This window comes from Manis pentadactyla, chromosome 8 (genome assembly GCF_030020395.1).
Source record: "Manis pentadactyla isolate mManPen7 chromosome 8, mManPen7.hap1, whole genome shotgun sequence".
In the NCBI taxonomy this organism is placed as follows: domain Eukaryota; kingdom Metazoa; phylum Chordata; class Mammalia; order Pholidota; family Manidae; genus Manis; species Manis pentadactyla.
Window position 1 is genome coordinate 73,633,015 of NC_080026.1, and position 27,324 is coordinate 73,660,338.

The 27,324-nt window shown below is 40.3% G+C and overlaps 1 protein-coding gene across 4 annotated transcripts in view; it reads left to right on the forward strand.

Moving 5' to 3' along the window:
- SGMS1 (sphingomyelin synthase 1) overlaps nucleotides 1-27,324 on the forward strand; it is a 310,623-nt gene that overhangs the window by 258,037 nt on the left and 25,262 nt on the right. For all 4 annotated transcript variants that reach the window (XM_036924032.2, XM_036924033.2, XM_036924034.2 and 1 more), the window contains 2 exons: nucleotides 2,337-3,188; nucleotides 17,084-17,201. In XM_036924032.2, coding sequence (XP_036779927.2) covers nucleotides 2,566-3,188; nucleotides 17,084-17,201 — 741 coding nt within the window. In that variant the 5' untranslated portion in view covers nucleotides 2,337-2,565. The remainder of the gene's footprint in view (nucleotides 1-2,336; nucleotides 3,189-17,083; nucleotides 17,202-27,324) is intronic.

The window sequence follows — 27,324 nt, forward strand, 5'->3', positions numbered from 1 at the left end:
TGAAGTGGCCAGAGATTCACTTTGGTTTCATATTTTTCTCTACAGAATGCCAACTTTATTCCCTTTGACTATCCAAATTGTTTCAAAGCAGTTTTCACTATCAGTAGTGAAAGCATTTTAAGGCATTTTCAGTCGGTGTGTTCATTAAATCATCTACATGTTGGTAAGTGTAAGGGACATTTCCTGATATGTTGAGCAGGTACTGATTGAGCACCTTCCGAGCCCTGGAAATGTGAGATATGTGGATGTTTAAGATGCTTGTAGCCCTTCCACAGTCACCTATAATCCCTTGGGGAAGTCCAGCCAGACCATAACCACAAGGCAGTGTCACAGGAAAGGTGTGCTAGGAGAATGGATGTAATCCACTGGATGCTCAGGAGAGAGAATGCCCAAGTCTTTTGCAAAGTCTGGAATATCTGCTAAGCTTTGCTGTTATTTGCATTGGGAAATTGGAGTGGACTTAATTATCCATCTTCATTCCAGAGTCAGATCTGGGGGTTCAGTAGAGAAAAGTTTGGACCTTGAAATCTGAAGACCTGAGTTCAAGTCTTAACTGTGCCAGCACTTCCCAGTGTGTTCCACAGCAGGTCCACAGGGGTTATTAGGGAGGAAAGGGAGCCAGTGGGAGGACAGCCTAGATGAAGTCAGCCTAGATGAAATCCTGGCAAACGGTTTGTTTAATGGGAGATTTCCTGGAGCTCCTAACATGCTAATGTGTGCTTCTGCCCCCTGGGGGAGATGATGGCATGCAGTTCCTAGACTCATTTGAGTCTTTTTTTTTTTTTAAGCATGGATCATTTGTTCAGATTATTATTCCACAAGCATATTTAGGGAAACACTGTCATCACTACTTTCTAGCTTTTCAATCTGTGTAAGTTCTTTTGCAGAGAATACAACATTTATCTTTTGAGAAAAAAGTTATCCCACTATTGGGCAGCGTTGTTTCATAGTGAGATGCAGTGCATGATAGCTGTTTGATATGATAGGAAATTTGAGAAATTTTTAAAAGAGGGATATAGGCGCCTTTTAGGACTAGGTTACGTATCCTCAACTTTCACATATTATTTATTAAGTACTGACAGCAACCTTGCAAAGGAGATACTTGATGATGCCCATTTAAAAGATGAATAAAATGAAGCTTGCCTAATAGGTCATGGGTGGGAAATGCTGAGAGTCAAAATATAAAGACCACGATTCATTGACTACAGTGCTTTGTTACAGAATTATGCCTTTTATTTTTAACTTTTCTTGTTTGTTCATTTTAAATAATTGTTTTAAAGGTAATACATGCTTATTAAAGAAAAACAGGGGAAAGAAAAATAGAAAATGGCCCCAGGCCCATTATGAAGTATACTAGTTAATACGTATTTCTTTCCCATTGTTTCATGCAGTGTTATGTTCATTAGCCATAGTTGTGGTTAAAAGAAAATGTATACACACACATACATACACACATATATGTGATATACATTCCTAATACCTATATTTATATTTATACATATATAAATTTATAAAAGGTGAATCTTGCTTTTGGATCTCCTCTGCACATGTGTATTTTGGCCACTGCCACATTGCTCGTTAAGTATTTTAGTAAATAAATGCACTAAACTAGGACTCAGAAACTTGTAACTCTTCTCTTTAAGCTGCCGCTTGACCATGGCGTCCTTGCTTATAAATGAGGGAGTTGGGCTAAATCACTGATTTTGATACTGTGGGATTCCATGAATCCCCCTCGAGGCTGGGAGTAGAGATAAGGTCAGGCAGGACCCTGGCCCTTCACTCCACCTGTGCTTTAAGCTGAGCAGCTGTATTTATGACTTATGTAGATTTGGGGTCCAAGTACACTTGGAAAAATTGATTCATAGGTTTTTGTGTAAGATGTAAAATTGTTAGACCAGATCATCTTGAACTGTGGTTCTCTTCTATGAGTTATTGTATGTTATATACATTGTAAAACAGTCCTTTGCCAGATAGGATGGCGGATTAAGCAAATATGCCATGTTGTTTCAAATTACCTCAGGAAGCATGTAAACACAAAAAGAATCACTCATCCTTACTAAACAGTGTCCAGAGCACTGCTGAATTATTTCTTAGAAATGATATGCCACACCTCTGGACAGTTCCCCTTTGACTTTATGCATGTCAGGTGCAATTTAATGCTCATTCTGAGAAGAGTAACAAGGGAACCAGTGGTCCCTTAAACTAATACATGTTTGAAAGCTACAGACTATACCAATAACTCATTTTCCATTTTCCTTATGCATGTTAAGATTTTGCATTCTGAGGGGATTGATTTGGGAGTGCCAGTATCTTGACTTTCTCTCTTGCCTCCACAGAAGGAAGAATCTTGCTCAGAAATGAGGTGAATTAATGCTTGGGCACTCAAGAACCCTAGAGAGCTACGTGAGGTGTTTACAGGCTGCCCTGACCATCTTGCCACGTGAGTCTGTCAGTGAGGCCTGACAGGATGAGTGTGCTGCGGGGGGACAGTGTCCTGCTCTGGAGGCACGGTGACTGCTGACCTGCCGGGAGCAGGCCAGGGACGGCGTGCTGTCTGCCAGGACAATGAAGGAAGTGGTTTATTGGTCACCCAAGAAGGTGGCAGACTGGCTGCTGGAGAATGCTATGCCAGAATACTGTGAACCTCTGGAACATTTCACAGGCCGGGACTTGATAAGCCTAACCCAAGAGGATTTCGCAAAACACCCCTTGTGCCGTGTCTCCTCTGACAATGGGCAGCGGCTCTTGGACATGATAGAGACCCTGAAAATGGAACACCACATGGAAGCACACAAGAACGGCCATGCCAATGGGCACCTCAGCACCGGCACACACGTCCCCACCCCCGACAGCAGCTTCAGCATCAAGGTCACACCCAACGGGATGCCAAACGGGTACAGGAAGGAGATGATAAAGATCCCCATGCCAGAGCCTGAGCGCTCCCAATACCCCATGGAGTGGGGCAAGACTTTTCTGGCCTTTCTTTATGCACTTTCCTGCTTTGTTCTCACCACAGTGATGATCTCGGTCGTCCATGAACGAGTACCTCCTAAGGAGGTGCAGCCTCCACTACCGGACACATTTTTTGACCATTTTAACCGGGTGCAGTGGGCCTTTTCTATTTGTGAAATTAACGGCATGATCCTTGTAGGACTCTGGTTAATTCAGTGGCTGCTCTTAAAATACAAGTAAGTAAAGCAAAAGCTCTCAGTACTTCCAATGATCGGGGGTGGCTGGCACTGCAGATGTCTAATATTAGTTATTTGGAAATGAAATCTATCAAGCAGTAGGAAACAGCACGTATTATTTCCTTTTCCTTTGTCTTTTTCTTTTTTTTTAAACCACATACCCTGTTGAACCAACTAAAGCTCTGGCAGTTGTAAGAAAATGGCTGTTTGTATTGCCTGTTTTGTACAACATTCATACAGAATGATGCATAAGATTGTTAGAGATGATGTTCCTCTGTTATCACTGCACAGGAAAGAAAGCCCTCCTGTACCTGTACCTTTAGAGAGTACAGGCTATTGAACCACAGATGAACTACCCAGTCTTCGTGTTATTAACCCATTAGTAAATTGTTGACAGTTGGCCTGTACACTGTGAATGGCTGTGCATCTTTTCCCACAGAATCAGACATCTGGATGCTGAGAACAGCTTAGAACTCAGAACAGCTATTTCAGAGTGGCTTGGGCTCTTGGGAAAGTGATACCCTCAGGGAATAGCTTTGCTTAGGTAGGTAGAATGTGGATAAATCGGTGTAACTTTCCACCTTCTAGAACATGTAGCACTTAATTTGTGGCTATTCCATTCAAGTTTCTTGGAACTTTAAATAGGCACCTCCTTTTAGTTTCAGGTAGAACCATTCATTGTGGCTTTCCTGTTCTGAACTCAGTCCCTCAGGCAAGCTGTTCACTGGGCTTGCCTATGGCAAACACCCACAATGCCCTTTTCATTAGTGTCTGATTTTCCCACATTGGAACATCTTTATGGCTTCCATGCACGGGAGTTGGAAATTGGTTTGTTAAGAAACTGAGCATCTGTCTAGTGGACTGTTTCATATTCGATAGTATGGTTAGAATATTAAGGATATGATCATCTTAAGTCAAGGACACGGAATGCAGACTGAGAGTTTAGGCTGAATTTCACCTAACAAATGACGAGTTTCTTCCTGGTATGTTTCATAGAGACTGTGTCTTTTCACCTTATAAATTATGTCTCTGCAAATGGAAATGAAAGCAGTTCCTGACTCTTTGCCTGGAAAGGACTATCTTAATAATAAATAATAATATACTATCTTGTATAAAGGAAGTTGTTTAAGTAGCAGATGTTTGTTTTGGGTCTAGTTTAGCAATCCTACAGTTTTAACTGACTTTGAAATAAAAATGGTGGTGGTATGGCCTGCAGTTGATTTGGTAGAAGACGTTTTGGATTGCTTTAGTTTTAAGAGGCCAAATAACTAGGAATAGGTTTTAGGAATATACAATGCTCAGAATTTGTTAATTGCATTCTTTCAGCTGCCAATCTTCAGATCTGCTTTTCACTTTTAAATCTTTTTTCCTAAAAGGCCATTAGAAAAAACACCAGTCCGTATTCCTTTACAAAGACAGGGTTAGTGCAAATTATGTTTCCTGGATTTTTCCTGATTTTTGTTTTTTTTGCAAGAGTTTGTTTTCTGGTTTTCATCAAAATTCCTATATGGAGGCAAATAATTTACTATCCAAGAATGTAACATTGTATAAGTCGTACCATATGTGAGTCCAAATCTTTCACAGAACTGCAACTTTTAAGTGATTTTATTCTTGTTCTAAGAAGTGTCCTAACCATAGAGCTAATTCTATATATTGCCGTCTGTATTTCTCTCAGCACGAAATTGTCCTCTACTCTGTTTCTCTTTAAGCTTTGTAATTTAGTGTTTTACTGGAATTTCTTGCCAATACTGTGGTCATTTGTACATTTAAATTGTTCAACAGTGTAAATCAGTTGATTCACACCTTGGGCAAAATTAACCCAGTCCTGGGATGCAGGCAGCCTGGGCTCCAGCCTCAGCCGTGCCCTGACATGCTGAATGGTGTGAGCGAATCTACGTCTCAGGAGTCTTGTTTTTCTCACAGATAAATAAGGCCCTCACAGTCTAGATGATTTCCATTGTTCTATACGACTATGTTTTTTTTTTTACTCTGACATTATTGAATGGGCCAATTATATTTGGATATTATTAGCTGCAGAGTATTTTTTGTCCAGAAAACATCCAACTAAGGATTCTTTTAAGTCCTCTCTCTGGTTTTCACATTGGCAGGATAGGGCCATGGCAAGTGGAAGCCGACTTCTGTCATGATACTCCTAAGCATCTCCACCCCTGTCCTTTGACCGGGGCATATCCCTGCTTTCCCATCTCCCTCCCTGACACCTCTCCTCAGTGTATGTGGCACACCAGACATGACACACCATGCTTCCGGCCCTCAGGGAGCAGGTTGGGATGTTCTGTGGAGTCAGGAGACCCCTCGCTTCTAGGTGTTTGGCTCCTGAGGCAGAGCAGCTCTATGCTTTCAGCTTATCGGGGAAGTGGGTCCTTCTGGTTATGCAATGTTCTGTTCTGCAGAGTTAACTTCTTGTTCTTTTTGTGCTTGACTCTTCTGAGTCTTGACCCCTCTCCCCAGCCTTCACCAAGAGGTTTGCCACTTAGGGACACATTTTACACAACTCTTGGGCTTAATTAATCCTGTATGGCCAGCAATTCCTGAATAGGCATTTTACTTTGACTTTAAGAGTCTTGGAGCCCTTAAAAAATTAACCTATTCTTTCTTGCTTCTGTATTCACTTTTTAGAGAAGACTCAAGCTGAAATTGTAGAGGATGATTTATTAATTGAGAAATGAGATCACTAGAATTTAGTAAATCTCCCAACAACAAATCCTTCAGACAGATGTTTAGGGTGCTCGAAAACCTTGATGCTGAATCGGAGACATTGTGACATATGGTTCTATCCTTACTGTGTATACTATTGTCCTTTACTGTTAAACCTAAGTTTTGTTTTTTGTACTTAAATTTTTTTTTGGACCCTTTCATTCTTAACATCTCCCCCCCATGTCTGTATATATAAATATTCATATATACATATATCCCCATGGGATTTCCATGACATTGCAAACTGGAAAACAACAATAATGCCTGTCCTTGAGAACTTTTTGATTTTTAAAATTGTAAATAATGTTGTCTCCCTATTTAGAATTGGATTTCAAGCCACTGACTAGGAAAAATTCCTTGGAAATCTGCATTTGTTCAGACTTCACTGCAAAACAGGTATCCCTTGTTTTAAGAAAGCATGATAAAGAATATGTTAAACTTAGAGAATTGGTAAGGACTTCATGCATGGCTAAGTCCTAGCTAACACGGTGGCACCTCTGTGTGATACGTGTGGCTCTGCTCTATTAGGACATGGTAAACATCTGACAAAGGATCAGGACTGTAGATTTTCCAAGTCACAGGGGTTTTTCTAGCTACCAGAGAAATCATTATGACTTAGTGTGGTGATCAGAGGTACCTCAAACCCAGTTTGTCTAAAATCAGATTTATCTTCTTCTTCCAACTTCTTCCTCTTACCTGTGCAGTGGCATTTTCTAGGAACTTAGAACTTCAGGTTCCTTTTATATAGTCACTAAGTTCTGTCAATTCTAATTTCAGATTCATTACCTCTTTCCATTCCTACTTAGTGAGGTATAGTGGGTGTTTTGATGAAGGCCCATCCCTTAGCATGAAGCTCAAAGTCCTTCATAATTTGGCCCCCGTCTGTCCTAGCTCACCTCCAACTACACTGCTGCCCCATTTCCCTCAAACACCTCAAGCTCCTGTTTCATTCCACTCTTCATTGTGGATATGTCTCTTCCCTGCTCAATTTTAAGTTATTTAAGGGAACCAAATAGATCCTATTTATCATTCATCTTTATAGCCCACCTCCTGGTACAGAGCCTGGCACATAGAAAATGCCCATTTAAAATTCATTCATTCATTCATTCAACTTGTATTCACTGAGCCACCTAATACGTGCCAGGCACTGTTGTAGACCCTGGGAGTGCTGTCGTGAGTAGAGTCCCCTGATGCTCTCAGGGAGCTTCTGTTTGGGCCAAGGTAGAGCAAGCAGTAAACAAATGAATATATAATATCAATTAGTGAAGGGAAATGGAGGAAAATAAGCAATATAAAAGGTTAGATAGCATTGGGAATGGTGAAGTGATATGTTAGATAGGGTGATTTAAAAAGACCTCTAATGAGGTGAAGTTGTACGGGCATCCAAATCAAATGAGGGGGAACACCATGCAGGTGCTGGGGGCAGGAACAGTCCAGACAGGAGACACAAGAAGTTCAGAGTCTCCAAGGCTTACTTGAGGAGCAGATAAGGGCCCGTGTGGTGACACAGGAGGTCAGCCAGGTGTGGACAGCAGATCAGGAAGAGCCTTGTGGGCCATGGATAGAGTTAAGATTTTGTTCCAAGCATGGTGTAAGGCATTAGTGGAGAGCGGTATGACCAGATCTGTATTTTAAAGGAATCACTCTGGCTGTACTATCGAAAATAAGGAGGCAAGGGTGGACCTGGGGGACCAGTTAGGGTGCCACTGCAGTCATCCACCTGGGAGATGATCGCAACTTAGATTCATTTGGTCAAGGAACAAAGCTTGTGCTGGGGTAGTGAGAAACGATGAACTCTTTCTAGAAGCCATGGTGTCTATTACATTTAGAGCTCTGTATCTTCTGTAGCAGAGAGCAGGCTTCTGTTGCACTGTCTCATACAAGGTTTTGGTCTCCTTGTGAATCCCTGAATTGTATATGGAATTAAATGAGGAGATAGAATTCAGCAATTTGGGAGCTGTCACAATTTGCTTGGATTTTATTTCACAGCAAAGTCAGGTCACATGTATATCCTGATACATGTTTTCTACCATGGCTTCTTTTCAATCAGATATTTGCCTAAAAGGCATAGTACAAGTCAGTTGGGGGGAGGAGGATGTGTAAGGATGAATTAAATATTGCAGGATGTGTTGTTGGTCCATTGGTAGCGGAAAAATTCAAAGAAGAAAGTAGAGGAGCCATTGGCTATTTGGGATGTGGAGTGGAGTTGAAAGAGCTGAGTGGTTAAGGCATTTTGAACTTGGAGTAGAACCTTCCAGCATAAAGGGCTGCCTAGTTAGCAACTGGTGGAATGTCGCTGAGTAGGTCCCTTGAAAATTGATCTCATGCCAAAGGGAAGGAACTGGAGAAGGGAAACTGTATGGGCATATCCAGCTGAAGATCTGACATGACACCTCTGTTCAGAACTGTTTCTAGGGGCTTTGTTGATCCTGTAAGAATGAGTAGATATCATTCTGCAGGAGGAAACATAGTTTTCTAGTTTGGCTTCTCTGGCCTTACTGGGATGGATTTTTAGATGTTGGCAACCATGTGTATTTTATGTTCAGAGACCACTTTGGAAAAGACTCACTTTGTATTTATCCTTTGATAAATGCTCTGGTTTTAGGGGTGTTATTTGTTAGGAAGTCTCTGCCAACATAAGAAAGTTATCCACACCATTTATTTCTCTTCTGTGAAGAGAAACTCTGAAGGCCATAATCCTTATGCTGATTGGCAACTGCTGCCATCATACGCTAATGTGATTTTTCTTGGTTTGTGTGTAATTCAACAGACAGGACTTTTCCACTAACATTTATCTTTCATTTTGACCCCATTTTAATCCCATCAGTGTCCCTTTTCACATTAAGTTGATTGGATCAAAATACTTATCTCTCTCCTCTTCTAATCACCAAAGTAGTTGATGTCCACTGCTAGTGTCAACATTTTTTTCAATTGTTTTTAAGTCTTTGTTGTGATTAAGTGAAATTCCTCCTATCCCTACAGCCACCTACTTAACTTGAGCGAGTTACTTAACTACTGTAGTAGTGCTGTTCCCTCAAGAAAATGGGAGTGATAAAACAGTGTCTAACTCAGCATTGTTGTGCAGATTGAGTGATACTGACTGCACCCTTGGCATCTTCGTGGGTCCCACGCCCGCCCCATGCCCATCCCCATCTTGCTGAATGGCATCTCTGTTCTTCCCCATTCTCAAGCCAAATGTCTTGGTTTTGTTCTTAATATTTGCTTCCACTCCACGTCTGTGTAGTATGTTAATCCCACCACTTCTTCCCACCTGCACTGCGGCCCTGGGTCTAACACCGTCATCTCTTACCTGGGTTGTTGTGGGGGCGTCCTACTGGCCTCTCTGTCTCTGTTCTTGCTTCCCTTAAGTCACTCGTCAACTCAGCAGACGGTGGCGCTGTAAGAGTAACTGGCATGTGTCACTCTTCTCCCACCTGATGCAGCTTTAAGGCCAGAGTCCTCAGGATGACCAGAGGCCCTACCAGACTCAGTGCTGTCTCCTCCCAGACCTTGTGCCCTCATCCCCTCCCCTCCCTGCTCAGCGAACCCTCACACATGCTGGCCTCTGTGGATTTTCTTCTCTCACAGATACCCTCTTGGTTAACCCCCTCATATACACAGACACCTTCTCTGGATGATTTAACCGGACATTGTAACCTCTTTTCCCTCAGTGACGTCCTCACTTAGTATCACCCTATAGTGCTTATCTAATGTGCTCTATATTATATTTGTCTTATTTGTTCGCTGCCTCCTCCACTAGAAAGAGGTACCACAAGGCAGGCTTTTTGTCTGTTCACACTGTATTCCCAATGTCCAGAATAATGCCTAATGAATATATATATAGATATACACACACACATATATGTATGTGTGTGTGTATAATATGTGTGTGTGTGTATATATATATATATATATATACGTGTATATATAGTGAATAAATCAATAATAACAGCAGCACTAGCATTTATTCTATTGCACTATGCTAATTACTATGCCTAGAATTCAATAAATGTTCATCAAGAGTGGTGATGTATGCTTATCATGTTTTAGAAACCCTCTGTTAAAATGACGTGTGTTACTTTTAAGAGTGATTCATTAGCCCAAAAGCAAATGTTAAATTTTCAGTTCCACTAGCTGTGACTGAACAAGCTCCTAAGAACAAGCTCCTTTTTATTTAATTTTTTATGTCTAGCACATTATTTTCCCTTGTATAATCATTAAAAATACTAACTTATTACGGGGTCATGGACAATTAATACATTTTGTAGAGGGCGTGGATTTTGTGAGTTTCACCACTAAATAAATTCAGGGTGGGCAAGTTTTGATGAAGGAAAGGAGTGAGGAAAGGTCTAGGTGTACATATACGTATTTGCATTCTATGTCCATATATACACATTTGTGTTTTATTTATACACACACACACACACATACACATGACTGTTGTTAAAAGCCTAAAATACCTACAAGAAATGTAACTCCTTTTGTTTTGTACGTATCTATGGAGAAATTTTCTGGAGGGTACTTGACTTTAATTCTTCCTAGCAGTCTCAAGTGTATCTTATTGATGTTCTTTCCTACCTTAGAGTAATATGTTTTCTGTACCTTGGGTTACCATCGGTATTTACCCCAGGAAATAATAATTTTTTTAAAAGTGGGTTGAGTGGGGACAATTTTATAATACTATCTGTTCTTTCAAATACCCTAAACCAGTTTGGACCATTTACTGAGCTTAATCAACTCTTGCATTATATTGCAGATCTTTTACCTTGGTCTTAGAAACAAGATAAGCCACTACTATTTTTCTTTTTTAACTTGACAGTTTCATTAGTGAGAAGAGCAGCTAATGGACAGTGTAGAGAGCTGTGTTTTGCTGTGGCCCTATCACTGATTGTGTGGCCCTGAACTAGTACCTAAATTCTTTACACCTTAATTTTCCCTTTTGTAAAATGGGATAATAGTATTTGCTAAACAAGAATGTGGTTAAAGTAATTAATGCCAAAGGTGTAAAATCTCTTTGAGCTGGATTTTTAAAAAGGCAAAAAGGCACAGAGCATGTATGTACAGACAAGTTTCTGGGCTGTGCACAGGTGTGTCTCATTCTCCTGGTTCACAAGCTATGCCATCCATTCTGTGTGGGTACCCAGGAAATATCAAATGATTGATGGACTTTCCAGGAGAGCGTATATTTTTTCGTTTGTTGTACAGCATTTATTCTTCCCCTTTCATTTGTTTTACAAATCTTTCCTTAGAATTTCTTCCCTAAAGTACTGAATTAAGCTCTGGGTTTTCATGATCCATCATCTGTACAACTCGAGACTTGGAGTGTTCTGTGACAGGTAGAAGGCCCATCCAGGGCAATGAGGAGACAGGGGAGGGAAGGGAGAAAGGCAGCAGACCTCACAGCCCTGAGTCTCCGGGGGTTTGTGGTCCTAGCTGATGAATGCAGCAATCTTAGCAAGTGTTGTAAATTAAAAATAGAAGTGCAGAAAGGATGCAAAGTGAAGGATTGGTGAGCATCAGGGCAGGTTTATTTTGGTAGATAAATGAAAGGGTCTAAAGAACAAATGTTTATGGAAAGAAGCAGGGAAGAATTGTCATGGGAGTAAGAAGTGAAACTCTAAAGCACAGAACTGCATGGTATTGCTCGTATTACAGGTACCATGATAAACCTCGCCGGGATTAAAGATGAGAAAGTTACAATGTTGTTTAAGAGCTCCCTCTAATAGAAGGGATGAGATCCTCTGCTGGTAGCGGTGATGTCAGTCTCGCTATTAAAAACACCATAAAATAGAAACAGTTTTGAATTGATTTGGGGATGAAGTAGCTCTGGCCATTTGGAGACATCTGGAAAGCTTCATGCAGAGATGATATTTAGGGTGGATCCATAGGATTACAGTAGACAGGATAATGGCAGAGGGCAGGGAAAGAGATTTGCTGGCAAAACCAAGAAACCATGGTTTTAGGGAACAATGAGTGGCTCCTTTTGCCCAGGGCAGTGGGATCCATGTCAGTAAGGGAAGACAGATGAGGCAGCTTGGGTCATATTCAGGGAAGCTATGAGGGGAGCTTGGATGTCAGCAGGTAGTGGGAAGCAGTTGTCATAATCCATAAAGGGCTAGGAGCAAGGAACTCTAGGGAGGAAAAGAGATTTCAGAAACTCTTTGGTGTTAGCTTCAATAGAATGGGGGTGGGAGGCAGCTATGAAGAAACCAAAATAAAACAAAATGATGAGGTAGAGAGCACCAGGGAACTCCTTTAGAGTAGGTGATCTGTGAGAGCCTTGAATGCCAGGCAGTGTTCCAGGAGCCCCGGCAGAGGGAATGGCTGCCACAAAGGTCCTACCTGAGGCAGAGGGGCTGTGCATGGTGTGTCCAAAGAGCAGCCACAGCGCTAGGCTGAAGCCAGAGTCCAGAGAATGATGGGAGAGCAGGGGGAGGGGAGGTTGGAGACAGGCAGCCTGGGTCATCTAGGGCCTCGTGGACTTGGTAAAGGATTTGGATTGTATTCAAAATGTATTTGGCAACAGTGAAAGGTTTTAAAGGACATATTCTATTTAATTTTTAAAAAATGATGCTGGTTGCACTTTTTACAATACCCAAGATATGGAAGCAACCTAAGTGCCCATCAGTAGATGAATGGATAAAGAAGATGCGGTACATGTACACAATGGAATACTATTCAGCCATAAGAAAGAAACAAATCCTACCATTTACAACAATATGGGTGGAGCTGGAGGACATAATGCTCAGTGAAATAAGCCAGGCAGAGAAAGACAAATGCCAAATGATTTCCCTCATTTGTGGAGTATAACAATGAAGCAAAACTGAAGGAACAAAATGGCAGCAGACTCAGAGACTCCAAGAGTGAACTAGTGGTTACCAAAGGGGAGGGGAGTGGGAGGGTGGGTGGGGAGGGAGGGAGAAGGGGGCTGAGGGGTATTATGTTTAGTACACATGGTGTGGGGGATCACGGGGAGAACAGTGTAGCACAGAGAAGGCACATAGTGGATCTGTTGCATCTTACACTGATGGACAATGACTGCATTGGGGTATGGGTGGGGACTTGATAATATGGGTAAATGTAGTAACCACATTGTTTTTTCATGTGAAACCTTCATAAGAGTGTATATCAATCATACCTTAATAAAAAAATTTTTTTAATAAATAAATAAATAATGCAAAAAAAAATGATGCTAGTTGCTCTGGGTACAGTGGATTTTATGGAGGAATGAGTGGAACTGAGGACCACAGGTAGAAGGTCACTGGAAGTTCAGGCAAAAAGGGATGTTGAGAAGTGGATGCCATTTCAGAATGACTGCTTGAACACTGGGGAGATTGTAAGCAAGTCTAACTGGGAACAGACTGCAAACAGTAATGAGAAATGGACCCCTTTGGTGTTGAATATATAGAAGGATTTTTTTTTCAGTTCTTTAGTAACTCATCAAGTAGTTATCATTAAATTATTATCAAAATGCTTTTTTGTAGAGTCCTGAATCAATATGAAATAGGGCATACAATGTTAACTTAGTGAAAAATCTGAGTTAAGTAGATTCTGAACTGTAACTTAAATGTGGTAGGATGTTGGCTCATCTATAGATACACAACAGTGTAGTCTCAAAATAAAATTGGGGTTTCTTACACAATCTGAAGCAATTTCCTGAATCTTTTTGTCTTGTGTATGTGTAATATATTTATGTTTCTCTGAACTGCAGTTTCCCCATCTATAAAAGAAGGATCCTAGCCTGCATTACAGGTTGTTCTAAGAACTAAATGGCATAGGGCTTGGTATATAGGAGATACTGGCAAAACCCTAGCTACTGTGAGTAACAGCTGGGGAAATACCTCAATGGCATATCTCTGATTCATAAGAAAGACATATCCTTTTGCTGGTGAGGAAGCTAATTTCCAAGGAAATTAGTTGAGATGGTCCAGGTCACCAAGTGAGCCTCTCACTTGTTAAAGTAGAGCTGGCATCTGTCTGAAGATAAGCTCAATGATGCCACACCCATGTAGCATATACTGAAAACATCTAATCAGGGACCTGAATCATACAGGAGCCTCAGTGATTGCTCCAGAGATGTGGGTGTGCGTGATTCTGCTCCAGTTACATGTACTCTCCTCCTTGTTTATTGCTTCTTAGGTTGGGTTGCTTAGTTCTGCTGCTATGTTTCAGGACCTGTTTGTTTCTGAAAGCCAGTAGCTTTCATAAGGAGCTTGCAGAACAGGTCTAAGCACTGAAAAACTTGTATGTCTTCTGGCTATGGATTAGTTGAAAGAGACAGCTTCTGGGGGACAAAAAAACTTTGTAATATTGTCATCTTGCTTTCCAAAATACTAATGTCTTTCACATATTTTCCTTTAGAATTTTTGACCACTGTGCCTAATGTCCAAAACAATATAGTACTGCTATTTTAAGCCTAATACTGGGAGCTTTTAATCCGATCCTGAATACTTTTTCCTTTTAAATTGGGATATTAAAAAGTTGAATAAAGTCACCTGTTCTGGACATAGTATGCTCTCCTTGTAAGTCTTAATAATTATCTGTAAAATAGTAACACTTTCATTCAGATTTCCTTAATATCAAACTTAACATTATGTTTTACTTTTCTCCAGGAAAAGTAGCAGTGAGCCTATTCCTCAAACAGTGGGAGATAACTCTGACCAAATACAGATGTCTGTGAGGGGTAGTCACTGCAAAGTGTCACCAGAGAGGAAACAGGCTTCTTTTGAACATGAGGAGAGAGATGTATCCCAAGTGAGAGGAACACCATTGTGGTTCTGGGAATGAAAACATCTGTCCTGTTCTTGGCATTAGCTCAATTATCTCTAGTAAAAATATCTCACTAACATTTCTTTGGTGGCTTTTTGTTGCCTTGTTACTTTCTTAACTAAACTTCTTCTAAAAACATATCTTGAGCTTTTAAACCTTTAATTAGTAAAAATGCTAATGTGTGAAATTCTTTTAAGAAAATAAATACCTCAAGTTCATACAATTCTTTGAAACACTTTTATGTCCTGCTTTTTTTAAGTTAATGGGAGGAAATCCTTGTTTGTTATTATACATTGAAGATATTCTAAGATTAATTTCAAAAAGATTCAGCAAATGCCAAAGAGCAAAAGATTCTTATTAGCACCCCTTCCAACTTGTCGCCTTGTTGTTAATATTGATGAAATCACATGGATGAAGTCATTTGATTTTTTCACTTCAAATCAAAGAGTATGTCAGTTGTGACTGAATCTTCAATGTTTGTTACTTTAAAAATATTTTTTGCAAAAAGATTTGTCTTTCATCATCCTTTATCATTTTTTCATATACTTCATCCTCAGATAACCATGAACTCCTTTCACTGCTGCTCCTGTGTGATAACGGAAATAGTTACCCATGTGTGGGTTTATATCTTTACATACAGGGAAAGAATCAGGCAAAGTGGTTTTAAGATAGCAGTCTTCATTAGCATCGACTGATAGCAATCTGTATTTGTTTTCTTCTCTAAAAAGATGAACAGATCTAGATATATGCAACAGTTTTCTGGCTTAGGTTTTTCTTGGATAATTAAATAAACTGCAAATAATTTGTCTAAGCAGGATGGCTAGAAACTTTAAGAAAGAAGACCATGTTATCTTGCAAGGTAAAATTCATTTGGCATGCTGTGTATTCTTGGTTAGATATTTATAGGATAGGATTCTCTAATATTGTTCCTCTTTATATTGTTTAATTATATTGTGCTTTTTGTTATATGTGAAATTAGAGTTACGTACATTTATACGACAGCTTTATGCTGAATGAATTGTTGTCCTTGGAGGTGGCATGCATAGCTTTACAAAGAGAAAATAAGACAGTCTTTATGGTAAGCAATTCTGACCCAGTTTTTGAAATCTGGTTAAGGAGGCAAAACATCCACTCTACCCATACAACCTAAGTAACTTACATGAAGTCTACAGTTGAATGAAATGTTAGTATTTGCGTAGGTTAAGTTTTTTATTAATTTTAACCACACAAGTGATATATCAATTCATTCCTCTTGTTAAAACAAAAAATGCAAATGATAACAAATTCTCTTCCAACTACAACACTTCACTAGGAATGTCCATCCTACATAGTAAATAGAGCTACACAGTGCAATTACAGAGTGATTTAATGTTCGTATGCTCAGAGGAAAGCCTGTCCATTGTCTCAAAAATTTGTGTGTGTGTGTGTGTATTTAACTCAGGTTGCCCCAGGCCAAGGAAAAACTTGAACTCTTTAGAGGAGACTCAGGACTGATTCTGGCTGTGGTAGAACAGGAGAGAAATAGGGAAGGAACATTCTTGCCCAAGGATACACCTAAGTTTGTACAACTTAATCTAATTAAAGCAAACCTCTATGGGACTTGATATTAGCACAAGTTATCAAACTCAGTATACGTGTTCACATGTAAATATCAAATAATTTCATAATCATCTTGAAATGGAAAAGATTTCTATTTCTAGTTCTTGATTATTTTTTATTCACCCACATAACCTCTGGATTTGATGGCTACCATTGTGCATGCATGGCAGGGATTATCCATACACAATTTCTAATGTTATTGTCCCTGGTTTACAGATTAGGAGACTGAGATGCAGAGATGTCAATAGCCTATCCCAAGGCCACCTAGTAAGCAGAGAGAGAGGTGGGGGTGAGATGCTGTCTTCCAGACAGGCTTGTTTCTTGGCATCGTACCTCCTCAGGGATCAACTAAGAGTCAGTTTCTGGGATATATGAGTAAAAATATTTAATGTCCTTGACTCATTAAATGTCAGAAAAAAGTTTTGAATACTTCTTTTAATGCTATTCTAATTTCTGAACATTTTCCCTTTTTTGACAGAAAAGACACTCTAAATGTTTAACCACAGGTACTGTCAGCTCTGACCACTCAGAATGAGCCCCTCTTGTCCACCAGTTAAATATCAGCTCAGATTTCTGACTTCAGAAAGCCTAAGTAATAGCACTATAGAGCATTTAAACTCTCCTGGCCACTTAACATAAAACAAAAAACTAAAACCACATTGTACTCAAAATCATCATATTAGCTATAGTTATAATACTCAGACTTCAAGCTCTAAAGGAGTTTTTGGGTTTGTTTATTTTGTTGGGTCATTGAAAACTAAGTGAACCTGCAAAATTTCATGACTGAGTGCCCTGTTTTTCCCTTTTTCTAGGTCTATTATAAGCAGAAGATTTTTCTGCATAGTCGGCACGCTGTACCTGTATCGCTGTATTACAATGTATGTAACTACACTCCCAGTACCCGGTATGCATTTCAACTGCTCTCCGAAGGTAAACTCTTCCTCACTGTAATTTCCCTTTCTGTGTGTTTGTCATCCTACCCAGGGGTTCTTTGCCTAAGGCCAAAGGTGAAAATTTCTTTGGGATAGAGTCAGGTCCCTCCACCCTCATCTGGGAGTGTTGCTAAGCAATACAGGCTAGGCAGCCCACCCTCCTCAAAATTTCCCAAACCTGCCAGTGCCTCCCATCTGGGAAAATAATGTAATCTAGTTAGTGTGCTGAAAGCAGCTAAGCTCTGTGTGTGGGTGTAGGTAGCTCTTTGGTTTACTGCCAGACTTTTAAAATATCATTCACTCCCTTGACACAGATCCAAAAGCTTTTACATGCTTTTTTCCTTTCTCTCAGATGGAAAGTTTGGTTTCAAGTGGTATTTTTTCCTTCTTTCTATTAATCCCTGCGGTGGTAAACTGTAACAGCAGAACACAAAACACTATTCCTGTCTTCCTGCACCCTCCACCCACCCAAACAAGATCAGTATTTTCTGGACATTCATTTTGCCATATTGATCTTCTATAATAGCATAGAAGCCTTTCTTTCAAATAGACTGTATTCCTTCCTCTCTTACGTTCTCTCCCTTCTTATCAGATTCGCATAACAGTCCTTACCCTTAAACTTTATCCTGGAGTAATTTTGACTAGGTAGATCATTGGGACTTCATGAAATAATTAGCAGAGATTTAGCTTTAAAAATGTTTACCTACATTAAAGCTCTTTAATGCAACAAGAAATAGAAGAGGTTAGTTTCCTTGATTTGGCCAGAAGAAAATATGGAATACTATGATGTGTTTGGAAACATCTCTTTGGATTGCACTTGAACTGGTGAAATACCCACATACCTTTCCAATTTCAGCCCTTTGTACTTTTGCTCCTTCCCGAAGAGATACTCTCTCTGCTCAGACCTTCAAAGAGGACTGGGAATTTCTCTTTGGATTTTTAAAGTGGTGTCTATCATTTGAAATTCTGGATCCCTTTAGGTTGTTTTGTATGGACTCCATTCCTTCCTAGATTTGTATGTGATCAAAGAGATGGCTAGTTACTTACTTTACTTTTTCTGTTTTTGCTACAAGAGGGAGCCGTCATAAAGAACGAATGTTCCCAAAGTTCTGTGCATCTCTTATCAGCAGTCCTGGCTCCCTGCACCATCTATCTCACTCTCTCTTCCACCTGCCACAGAAGCCAGTGTCATCACATCTCCTTTAACCTCCAAAGCTCTCAAGCCCTTGCCTGCAGCTCCTGTGTGATAGGAAACGTTTATCATCACTGAGGATCCAGTGATGTAGACTCTTGCCAGGAGGATGACTTACAGCAGTGCATTCTCAGTAGGAGGCTCATAGTTTAGGACATCCACCTAAGGTGTAGCTCAATTCCTTAAAAAGTCTGTCTGTGCACTGGGAATTTCTCTACAAATTCAGGTACTTCAGGTAGCCAGTTTAGGAAGATGTGTGATCTGGCCAAGCACACATTGGGGAAGATGGATCCAGTATCAAGGGGCCGTGCCGCATAGCCTTGCTGCCTGCTTTCTTTCTAGCCCCGTTTCCTCTTAGGTCCACACTTGCTAGCAAACTCCAGCTCAGGTCGCATTAGCACTTACAGAATTAGCTGGAGTCATCACCGTGTCTAACCAAGATTCCATGGCTAAAAATAGCTTGTGGGTTTTCTTGATAAAGGCAGAGGTCATGGCAGGAACTGTACCCAAAAAGCAAATCCTAACGTGTCACTCATTTATTGTGTTGCCAGAAATTCCAACTAGGGCCATCATTCTGTGATGATCTTCTGGAAATAGGAATCTTTAGAGTATATAGCAGGGGGTGAAGCATTAATACACCTTAGCAAAATGTATTAATTAAAACACATGAAAACAAATTACTTCTTTTGTAGAACAGGGCTTTTGGAAGAAAGAATTCAGAAAACAATTTTCTTTTCTGAAAATTTTCAAGTGTATCCCAAAGTAGATAGACTTGTATAAGGAACCAACCCAGATTCAGTAAATATCAATATTTCCTGTATTTGCTTCATCTTTTTTTTCTTTTTGAAATATTTTAAAACAAACCCCATATAATGTCATTTCAGTACTATATATACTTTAGTATGCATCTAAAAATTTTGGACATTTTATTGTGTAACTCTAAGGTTGTTGGTACTTTCAACACAATTAACAGTAATTATTTGATATCAGCAGTTACCAGTTCAAGGAATATCTTGCCTGTCTTAAACATGCCTTTTTTTTTTCTAACAGTTAGTTTGTAAAAATTAAGATACAAAGTCTTTACATTTATTCAGTCTCTTAAGTCTCTTAATTCTAGAGCAACCCTTTCTCCTTTTTTTTTGTAAAGTCCCATCAGTAATTTCTAGAGATCAGATCAGTTGTTCTACATAATAGCCCACAGTCTGGGTTTATCTGTTTGTTTCTTTGTAGCATCAATTAACTCCTTCCTCTTTTCTCCATATTTCCTCTAAATAGAAAGTTAGCCCTGGGGACTCGATTCAATTCAGTTTTAACTTGTTTGGCAGGACCACTTTGCAGGTAAAAGAGAATGATTTCTGAAGCTAGACAGAAAATTTGGAAAAAAAGCCTTCAAGGCTTAGTGCTACTACTTGGGTGGGTATCAGATCAACCCTAAGAGATTCAGTGGTCAGTCCAGGATTAGAACGCTGCCCTGGGGAACAGTGTCAGAAGGGGAAAGAGAGATTCCAGAGAACAGCTGCGCCTCCTTTAGAGTCATGCCCAGGCCTAGGTTAGTCAGCATGGGAAGGACACTCACCAAAAGTCATCCCATCCAATGTTCTATTTGAGTGTCTCCATGTCCTTGCCACCAAATCTTGAGCAACCTCCTGTGAACCACTGCATAGCAAGGGAGCTTAACTATCCTGTAGAAAACACAAATGTACCTAGTAGTACAAACGACACAGAGGTCAGAGTCAGGATGATCTTGCCCAAGCATTTACTAGCTGTGTGGCCGTCGCTTTTAACTTCTCAGATCCTCAACTAATATATTGGCAGAACAGGGCTAATGACACTTTGTACACCTGTCTTAAGGAGGTGTGAGAGTAAGAGAAGGCAGAGCTGTAGAGGCTCTGTCAATGTAAAATGCTACGTAGAAATAAGAAGAGAACTTGGTGTCATCATTCCGCATCACCCCTGCTTGCTTGGCCTGTGCAAGTGTATTGAACAGTCAAGCATTAAGCACCCATGTGTGTTAGGAGCTAGTGTGCAGGGGTGAGCAAGGGAGATGTCAGGCCCGGCCTTTGTGGAAAGCCCTCTAAAATCACCTAGTTGAAAGTTGTGCCTTATATAATAAATGTGTAAAATGCTGTAATGAGGGCCTTAAGCTGAGCCATTAGTCCTGGGAATGGAAAGGAGGGGACAGACTGGAGCAGTATTGAAGTGGGTGAATCAATAGAACTTGATAATAAGTTTGAAGTAGGGAATGAGGAGAGAAAGGAAAGATTTCAAAGGTGACTGGATTTCACCTCTAGGATAATTATAAGGTAAAGAGGGGAAGCCAGCTAACAACTTTAGATTAGACAAGTAGAGCTTGAGGTTCTTGTGAGGTATCTAAGTGGTAGTGTCCAGGACAATTAGCTAGATAGGTATGAAAAGAGAGAAAAACCAGAGCTAGAAATTAAATGTTTGTGATTCATATAGTCTGGATGGTGTTAGAGCTGTGGATATGGAAGAAAGGGATACTCCCGATGTGAGACACTGTGTTAAGGCCTATTGGTTGGTGGATAGGATAGTCTTTCAGTTAATCAGTCATCATTAAACTACATGGGAAGAGAGTAGAGCTTCAGAATACAGCTTTCTGTATAGCACAGTCCTCTGAACTTAAACTTGGTACTACCATCATAGTGAACTCCATAATTAGTATACTTAATGCTAATACTCAAAATGTGTAGCTTCTAAGACAATGTTCCCATAAGTATGCAGTAGTAATTTTGAAAATTGTTCTATTGTTCATTCACGTGATGGCAGTGTACTCTTCACTTTGCAAAAAGTAATAGTTGGGAGGAGAGTCAGCATGTGAAATGATTAGGTGAGAAAGAAAAGTAGGCCTCCCTCAAATGCCGCTGCAGTGAAGATAAATCACCAGGAAATCTGGAAAAGGAGTTCAGTTCCTAGATTGGCAATTTCAGGGGAGCACTTGTCCTGTATTCCAGGGGATGTGTGCGTCAGGCTTACCCTAACCTTGATTAACCTCTGTTTATCTCATCCCAGCTTTTCTCCAAGGAGCACATGCACAAGCCTGAAAACAACCTCTCATCATCTTGTTCCAACAGTTAAAAGAAAAAGCAGAAACATTTGAGAATTCTGTGGTGGTCTAAGCTTTCTGTAATACAGTTTTTTCCTGTTTTAGCAAACTCCCAAAAGAGAAAAAAAAAACCTATGCAGGGCCCCAGAAACAACCAGCCTAAGGCTAATGGAAGAGAAGAAATAACATACTGTTTTCAGCTCTGTTCTAATCACCGCATTAGTTAATCTAGTGACTAAGCACTAAAGTGAGATGCGTGTTGGGTTCTGTGCTGTGGTCTCCATGGTGACCTTGGATTTGAAAACCTTAGAAAAGAGAGTTATGTTACAGCACAGGTACTTAGCTGGCTAACACATGAATCTGACATGGTGTTTCCAGTGCAGTGATTCCCTTGAACTTGAAAGACGTGTTTTTGTTTTTGTTTTTGTTTTCCCCAACACACTAGGCAGTAGCCCACTGTTGGACAAAGGCCACGTTTGGGTGGCTAATTGTTCAGTGAAACAATAGAATACAAGTTTAATACAGATAGTCCTTCGTATTCTCTTATGCCACAGTCACGTTTTCTGCACTGCACAGATTAGAAAGCTCAAAGCACCTTCCTTAATTTGCTGCTAACGTGACAAGGCAGTCATCAGCCTAAAGGCTCTCTCTGCTGGCATGAATTCTTACAAGGCAAAAGACAGTGAGTCTCTAGGATTTTTTTAGCCATTTTTAGTTCTTTCTTACATTCTCAGATAGCAGCTTGAGTGTTCTAAGTTGCCTTCCATGTTGACAAGTTTTGATATTCTGATTAGCTCCTGCTAACCTTATCAGTATTTCAGATATGGCTTGTGTTCCATTACCAAAATAGCTTCATGTCAGCCTGCTGAATTGTGTGGAATGCAAATCATCAGTGCTTTGATTTTTACCTAATTTTCTGCATGCCTCCATTTCTTCCTGTCAGTGTAATTTTTCTTTTTGCTCATTCTCATGTTTTCCTATTTCTTATGTATAATTTCCAGGAACCTTCCCCATCCCAAGTCTCTTCTTCACTTTCCCACTTCTCTCTGCACAGCCCTCCTCCTTTTTCAAAGATAGAAAAAATAGGAATGCACTAAATCATTTCTCTCATTAAAAAAAAAAATGGTTCATATTTCCCCTTTCAAGAAACTCCCCATTCATTATAGATACATTGAAAAAAAAGAAAGTTTTTACAGTCACTCATGACCTTATCTGCTGTTACTATTTCAGTATATTTATTAGGCCTCTTTGCATATTTTGCTTATATACTTATAATCATGCATTCTGTATATATTCCTGTTTCCTTATAGTTAACATTTGACATTTGCATTTTTACATGACTTTATAAACCTTGAACTTTCCAAATGGTTTTGTTACTTAAGGGAAGTCACCAGGCAGACTCACACTCCCATATTATGAGTCAGGGAGATTGTGGATGTGACTCATTTTGATAAATCAGCAGGTTGCTTATTTCCTAAACAAACATTTTGAGAGAGCGTGTCCCATGTAGGGTACATTAGAGGATACACAGACGTGTAAGACGAGCATCCTCTGCTTTCACAATTGGGCATCCAGCAGCTGAGTAACCCAAAAGCTCACTCTGACTTGTTCAGCCCTCCCTGTAAGAGGCATGTGGAGCCCAGTTGCCATGGAAATGCAGAGGAATGTGGCAAACCGCTCCAGGAGTGCTGGCTGGCCACCCTGAGGAGGTGCCGGCTGAGCCAAGTCTCAAGTAGGAGTTTGCCAAGTGGAGAAAACAGAGAGGGTGAGAAAGGGAGTGTGGGGGAGCAGGTGAAGTTAGATATGGCTGGGCGGGTCATCCCATGGGCCCATGCCCAGAGAGAGAGCCAGAGAGGCAAAGTGTGGGCAGGTTCAAAGGGGTCTCGTCACGCTTCTGAGGAGTGTGTGCTTTGTCTAAGGGATTTGGCCATGGGAAGCCCGGCAAGGTTTTAGCAGGAAGTAGTATGTGATCACTTCTGTCTCTGCAGTGACACAGAAAGTAAGCTGTTCGGGAGGAAGGGAAGCAGGTAGACTTAAGAGTGCTGCCGAATGAAGTGGTGTGTGCCAGCTTTGACTGTAAAGATTTTGTTTCCATTTTCTTCTCACAATAGTGAGTGGGAGGAAGTTGCAGCTGTTCAGAGATACTTGACCTGCTTAGTGTTTCACAGGCACTAACGGTGTTAAGTGGCCATGTTCTTGGTACTTCACATTGGATAGACAGGTGAGGCTGCTTTTCAATGCTTGTTTGAACCAGAGGTGAGGAAGGTCTACACCAGAGCTGAGAGGGCTGTGTTTGGGACACAATGGGAAGGTGACAGAGATTTTCCATGTGGCAACAGCCATCTGGTGTGAAGAGGCACTAGGGGCAGAAAGCATTCCCTGGGGATTTCCAGAGGGCCTCAGAGGTGATGGTGTACAGCTGTGCATGAGGCACTGCCCTTTGTGTCAGACCGCAGGCAGATGGATGGACAAAAAGACTTTCATCCTGAGGAAGCATGCCAGAGCTTTCCAGACACTGTAGGCCAGTGGGTCTTCATCACAGTGAAATAATGACAGCAACTGATTGTAATACATTAATAAAAAAATTTTTAGTTTAGCATTAGGGAGCAAAATGTCAATAGATGTAAAAGAAATACTAGAAATAGAAATTCACCACTTACAACCACTGTAGTAACAATTCAAGCAGTGAAAGGTTGGGGGCAGTAATGAATACATAATTTCAAAAAATCCCAAATTACTTAATAATTAGATAGGAGCAAAGGTGAATGTGTAGTGGAAAACTCTGGCAGATACTTCCAGAGCCAAGTGACCAAACCAATAGCAGATGTTTGTTGATGTGATACATTGAGAAAGACACATTCCTGTAATATTTCTGCCAATACATTGAACCTTAACTTAGACATAAAGAAACAGTCAGATAAAACCAAATTGAGGGGTATTCTAAAAAGAAACCAAATTGGACTCTTCAAAAATGTCGATGACATGAAAAAAAGCCGAGAAACTATAGTAGACTAAGATAAATTAAGACTCTGACAAGTAACCTCAGTATGTATTTCTCTGATTGGATCCTAGATTGGGAGGGAAAAAGCTATAAAGGGTGTTGCTGAGACTGTTGGGAAGCCTGAATAAAGATGTCTGTTAACTCTGATAGTATTGTATCACTGTTAAATTTCATAAAGTGATTATAGAAGAAAATACCCTTGTTTTTACATTAAGGGCTGAAGTGTCATAATGTATTCAACTTATTGTCAAATGGTCCAGGAAAAAAGAGAGAGAAAGGAGAAGCAGATTATCAAAATACTGATAACTGAAGAGTCTAAGTGAAAAGTCTGAAGGGGTTCATTATACTGTTACTTAAATTTAGAAATTTTCAAAACAAAAATCTGAGGGAAATTTTCCTTCAATTTTCACTTCATGACCAGGGTAGGCTAAAAGATCTCTCAGCACATGAAGCAAATGTAATTTTGTTAAAGGAAAATCTTGCCTAACTGAAATACTGGATTTCTTATGTAATGGATAAGAATATGGGTGAATGAATATCCATACCTGACTTTTGTTTAAGATTTTATGAAGCCTTCGATAAGTCTCCTTACTAGAGGCCATGAAAAATTTGAACATTTTTACTGAGGGAAAGAGAAGCTGGTTGGGGATTACTGCTATAGATAATTACTTAGAGACGACTCCCACCCTCCCCCAAAAAACCCGCCTAGTAGAGGAATTGATGGACATTTTTGATAATGAAGAGGTACAGAGAACCAAATCCTTCAGAACTGAGTGGAGAGAAAAGTCTTTTTAAAAGTTGTGTATATGAATTCTAAACAGATGTGCATGGTGAAATCTCTACTTCAGATCAGTTGAGATGCTTATAATATTCGTGGATGAAACTAAATCTTTCCAGGAGGGAAGCAGTCACTTTCTGGAGGAAGAATTCAGAAAAGTCTCCTTGGATCATGAATAAGCATCTGTGAGGGCTGTGTATTTAAGGGGAACCATCCAAATTTCACTTGTTGGGTGCCAGGCATTGAGTTTTCATTTAAGAACACGCCTCCTGCCCCAAGATTGACCTAACATGATAACTGTAATGCTGCTTTAAATTTGCATAGCACTCTATTAATTTTAGCAATTACTTTTACAAACATTATCTTGCTTGGTTGGTGAGGGTTGAGGATGAGAAAGTGCTGTTCTTGCCATTGTGCAGATGAGGGAACTGAAGTTGGATTGAGTAGGTAGTTCATCCAGAGCCTCCCAGATGCTTACCCCAACATGGAGTCTTGGGGTTGGACTTAGGCTTATTGTCGTTCCAGTGAAAGTAACTTAATGTTTGGAGCATCCCTCCCACATAGCATAGTGTAAAACAAGGAAAGTTAAAATCAAATTGAAAACACGTTGTTTAAGAAGGCAGAAAATGTGCAATTTGTTTGTGAATGCTTTCCACAAAAACAACTTGTGTAGAAATGAGAAAGTTTGATTTAAATGGGAAAAACACTTAAGAAAAATAGATCTTCAGCGAATAATGAATAAATATGGCTTCAGCTATGCAACTCTATTTAAATGGCATATGTAAAATGGATTAAATTTCATTTTAACAACGAAAAAAAATGAACCTGGAGACATCGTGCCGCAATTTGTTGCCTGGGGAGGTGTTTGTAACAATAGCAGGCTCTTCCCAGGGACCCAAAGGCAAGATTGTTTAGGTGAGAGGTGAGGCATTGGATCTCATCCCAACTGAGTCACTGTGTGAAACAGAGCATCTCTGTTTATTTGCTCCTCTGTAAAACGGACCTCAGGATATCTGCACTTACCAACTGATCACCTTGTGAGGATACAATGAGATAATGATGGGAAAACTCTGTTAAAAAGTTGCAGTTTCCAAATAAACAAAAGGTAATGTGTTATTATGTAAAACCACCCTACTACTCCTTGTTTTTAACTGCCCAGTCAAGTAATAGAAGAAAGGTATGAGAAATTCTAAGGGGCACTTTAGAGCCCCTTAGTGCTGCTGTGAAATCTAAAGCATTCATCAAACCAATATGCACACTACCTTCCCCATGGGGGCTTCAAGGTCATGCCAAAGGACATTTGCATGGTTCAGAATAATTCCTAAGTATCCATCAATGGTTAGGAGGGCTACATGCCAGGTGAATTTCAGCAAGTGGCAGAGCTGTGCTGGTTTTGGCCTTTGTCACGTGCGGCGTTGTGGTTAAGGAGGAAACCACAGCATGGAGTGTGTGGTTCTCAGAGGCAGACTGCTCAGTGGCAGGTATGTATTAACAGGGATGCCATGGACCTCCCTGACGCCCAGTTCCCTCAGCAGGTCTGATCTGTGGTCTGGGTGTTTCAGAGCAGCTTCCTTGGAGTGTCATGGATGATAGCGTGTTTTCAGTTTTAAAGGAATACAGTTCTTAGGAGCAAGATAAAAAATTATTTGCCCTCATTAGTAGGTGGAGTCATTGAATGAGTGAATGAATGAGTACTTTGAGACCCCTGGCTGTTTATGGTCTTAGAATAGGATGGGTCTGTGAGGTAGTGTGGTTGCTCAAGGAAAAATTACTTTATATGTATCTAGTTCCTGGTTTATGCAAGCTTGTGAGGGCCTAGCCTGGCAGGCAGCATATGGTTTTGCTGATAAAACATACATGGAGTCAGAGAACTTGGGTCCCAGTCCCAGCTCCAACACTGAACAACCAGGGGACCCACGACGACATTAGGACCTGCCTTGCTGGTTTTTCAGAGGTGCTGTAAGATGAAACAGTGGTTGGAAAGCATTTCAGCTCTTTAGCACTCACTTTCCACCCTTCATCAAAGTTACACCAAGACCGTTGATGTATGCAGTATTATTTGATGAGCTGTGGTTCCAGGTTCTCT